This window comes from Budorcas taxicolor, chromosome 25 (genome assembly GCF_023091745.1).
Source record: "Budorcas taxicolor isolate Tak-1 chromosome 25, Takin1.1, whole genome shotgun sequence".
Taxonomy (NCBI): domain Eukaryota; kingdom Metazoa; phylum Chordata; class Mammalia; order Artiodactyla; family Bovidae; genus Budorcas; species Budorcas taxicolor.
Genome location: NC_068934.1, coordinates 27,011,353 through 27,014,668, shown reverse-complemented (window position 1 = coordinate 27,014,668; position 3,316 = coordinate 27,011,353). Strand labels below are relative to the sequence as shown.

Below are 3,316 nucleotides of genomic sequence, written 5' to 3'. Positions count from 1 at the left end.
GAGAGAAAACCTGCTGTCTGAAACCAAGCAGAATCTCAGAATCAGGGGTTGAGGAGAAGGAATGATTATGAACAAGAGCTAGAGAAGATCTCTCTTTTGGAGACCCTTTTCGGTCCATATTTGGCAGTGACATAGAATATATATCCCGTGCCTACAGAATTTACAGCATTGCTTTTTCCCTTCTGCTGCTTCTTTGGCCAGATGTCAACAGCAAGGAGATGCAACGTGGAAATCAGACTTCCGTGTCTCACTTCATCTTAGTGGGGCTGCACCACCCACCACAGCTGGGGGTACCGCTCTTCCTAACCTTCTTTGTCATCTACACGCTCACTGTCTCTGGGAATGGGCTTATCATCCTCACGGTCTTGGTGGACACCCAGCTCCACCCACCATGTACTGGTTCCTATGTCACCTCTCCCGCTTGGACATGACCATTTCCTCTGCCATTGTCCCCAAGATGTTAGCTGGCTTTCTCTTGGACAGTAAGATGATTTCCTTTGGAGGCTGTGTCATCCAGCTTTTTTCATTCCATTTCCTGGGCTGCACTGAATGCTTCCTGTACACACTCATGGCTTATGATCGCTTCCTAGCCATTTGTAAGCCTTTACGCTACGCCACCATCATGACCCGCAGTGTCTGTAACTATCTAGCTATTGGCACCTGGCTGGGAGGCACCCTCCACTCACTTTTCCAAACAAGCTTCATATTCCGGCTGCCTTTCTGTGGTGCAAACCAGGTGGACTACTTCTTCTGTGATATTCCTGCCATGCTGCGTCTAGCCTGTGCTGACACCACCATCAACGAGCTGATCACCTTTGTGGACATTGGATTCCTGGCCCTCACCTGCTTTATGCTGATCCTCACTTCCTACGGCTACATAGTGTCTGCTATCCTGCGAATCCGGTCTGCCGACGGGTGCCGCAACGCCTTCTCCACCTGTGCCGCCCACCTCACTGTCGTCATTATCTACTATGTGCCCTGCACCTTCATTTACTTGCGCCCTGGCTCTCAGGAACCCCTGGATGGAGTGGTAGCTGTGTTCTACACAGTCATCACTCCCTTGCTTAATCCTATCATCTACACACTCCGCAACAAAGAAATGAAGGCCGCCTTATGGAGACTGGGAGGTCGCAAGGTCGTGAAGCCTCACTGACTCCGTGCATCACAGACATGCAGGAAATGCTAAAATTTAGGGTATCTGATGGGACACCAGATAATTGGGGAGCTTTAAGAGAGAAAGAGAATGAAGAATTCATAAAGAGAGTTGAAGACCCCTAGATATGGAGGTGGGAACCTTGGAAAGTTCTATATTGTAACCTACTTTTGAACATGATTTTTCCTGTTTCCTCCTTGAATAGCAATGGAAATCAATCAAAGCAACTCATCAAGGATGATAACATGCAGAAAAAATCTAAGATAAGTAAATTGTCCACCTAAAAACTCTCTCTGTGGCATCCTTCTCCATGTGTATTACTGCTTCTAATCCCTGAGTTGATACCCACATAGCTTTTTACAGGTTACAAGTAACCTTCATGCAAACCATATAATTTGATCTTGACAGCAATTATAGGAGGTAAGCATTATTATTCCCACGTAACTGTGGGAAAACTGAAGTTCAAGGAAGTAAGTGGCTTTCCCATACTCACTCTCTGTCTTTTACTTTGATAAAAAATGGCCCATGAACTCTAACTTGAGAGGGCACTTTCACTGCAAAGTAAGGAAGCCATGAAATGTGCACTGGCCTGAGTAGTTCTGGCCTTCTGAGCTTGCACAGAACTCTACTTTGGTAAAATTGACATTGGTATATCAAGGATAAACTTCCTTATGACTAGATCTCCCTGTTGATTTCCTGGATATTAATTAAACAGACCATATGAGATGGTAGAAGAATGCATGCTACCATATCCTGGCATTTTCCACAGCAATTGAGTATGAGTGAGGAGATGCAAATGGGATGGTGCATATACCTATTTGCAAGAAGATGAGGTCTGCTCTATTAGTCCTTTTTTGTGATAATGTTGCCAGGGTCCAAGGAGGGCCCCTCAATCCCAGAGTGCTCAGGACGTTTTGTTTTGATGTTTGAATTTTTGATGTTTTGAATATACATGGGTAAGTATAGCCCATGAAATATGATGATATTCTATTCCAAAATCAACTCTACTTGTTAAAAAGCTGGCAAAAGGAAGGAGAACTGATTTATGTGTATCAGACATTTTCTGAGCCTAGATGTGCGCATGCAGTGATTTTTCTTGCTGTCTGCTCTAACAGCAGAGACGTAAGGTTGAACATCAAAATATGCATGAATAAACAATTCCTTTCAAATCAACAAAAACATATTCAGTGTAACTCCAAAATTATAACATTGTCATCTATTCTAAATGCATCTATGATCTTACAAGAAGAAAATACATTTATACATGCTGCTGCTGCTGCTAAGTCGCTTCAGTCGTGTCCGACTCTGTGCGACCCCATAGACAGCAGCCCGCCAGGCTCTTCCATCCATGGGATTTTCCAGGCAAGAGTACTGGAATGGGGTGCCATTGCCTTCTCCGCATTTATACGTGAGCATGTAGATAAACTATCAATATATGACTAGAAAGGGCTTCCCAGGTGACACCAGTGGTAAAGACTGTGCCTGCCAGTGCAGTAGATGCAAGAGGCATGGGTTCAATCCCTGGGTCTGGGAGATCCCTGGAGAAGGAAATGGCGACCCACTCCAGTATTTTTGCCTGGGAAATCCCATGGACAAAGGAGACTGGTGGGCTACGGTCCATGGGGTTAGAGCAGGACACGACTGAACACCCGTGCCATTCCATGATTAGAAATGGAAATTTAAAATTGGTTTATAATTCAGTGTACAATAAGTATTGCGGTAGTTCAGGAAAAGGAGTTAGAGAAAGAGAACTGGACCTGGAATTTATAAAGCTGGCGCCCTGTAAAGTATAGGATGATCCGCAGTTTGCAGGTCTTGTAAAATCTACTCGGGAAAAAAAGGAGTAAATAGATAGAATTTTTCATGTGATAGGAACAATATAAACCCTAAGGATAAAGTGAAGTGAAGTCGCTCAGTCATGTCTGACTCTGCGACCCCGTGGACTGTAGCCCACCAGGCTCCTCCATCCACGGGGTTCTCCAGGCAAGAATACTGGAGTGGGTTGCCATTTCCTTCTCCAAGAGAAACCGCTAGAGACATTTAATTAGCTATCTTGGGTGGAGTGGCCCTGGGGATGGGAAAAAGCAGTTAGTTACAAACTCTATTTGACAAACATAAAACACCGCCTTACTACATGCACCTCAACATCCCACCGCACAAACA

General features: G+C 44.7%; 1 protein-coding gene across 1 annotated transcript; it reads left to right on the top strand.

Annotated features, from left to right (window-relative positions):
• The first annotated feature begins 218 nt into the window (after positions 1-218).
• LOC128069032 (olfactory receptor 10G6-like) lies at positions 219-1,153 on the top strand. The gene is given in 2 exon segments (XM_052662323.1): positions 219-390; positions 393-1,153. Coding segments are annotated over 2 exon segments (933 nt in total).
• The last annotated feature ends 2,163 nt before the right edge of the window (positions 1,154-3,316 follow it).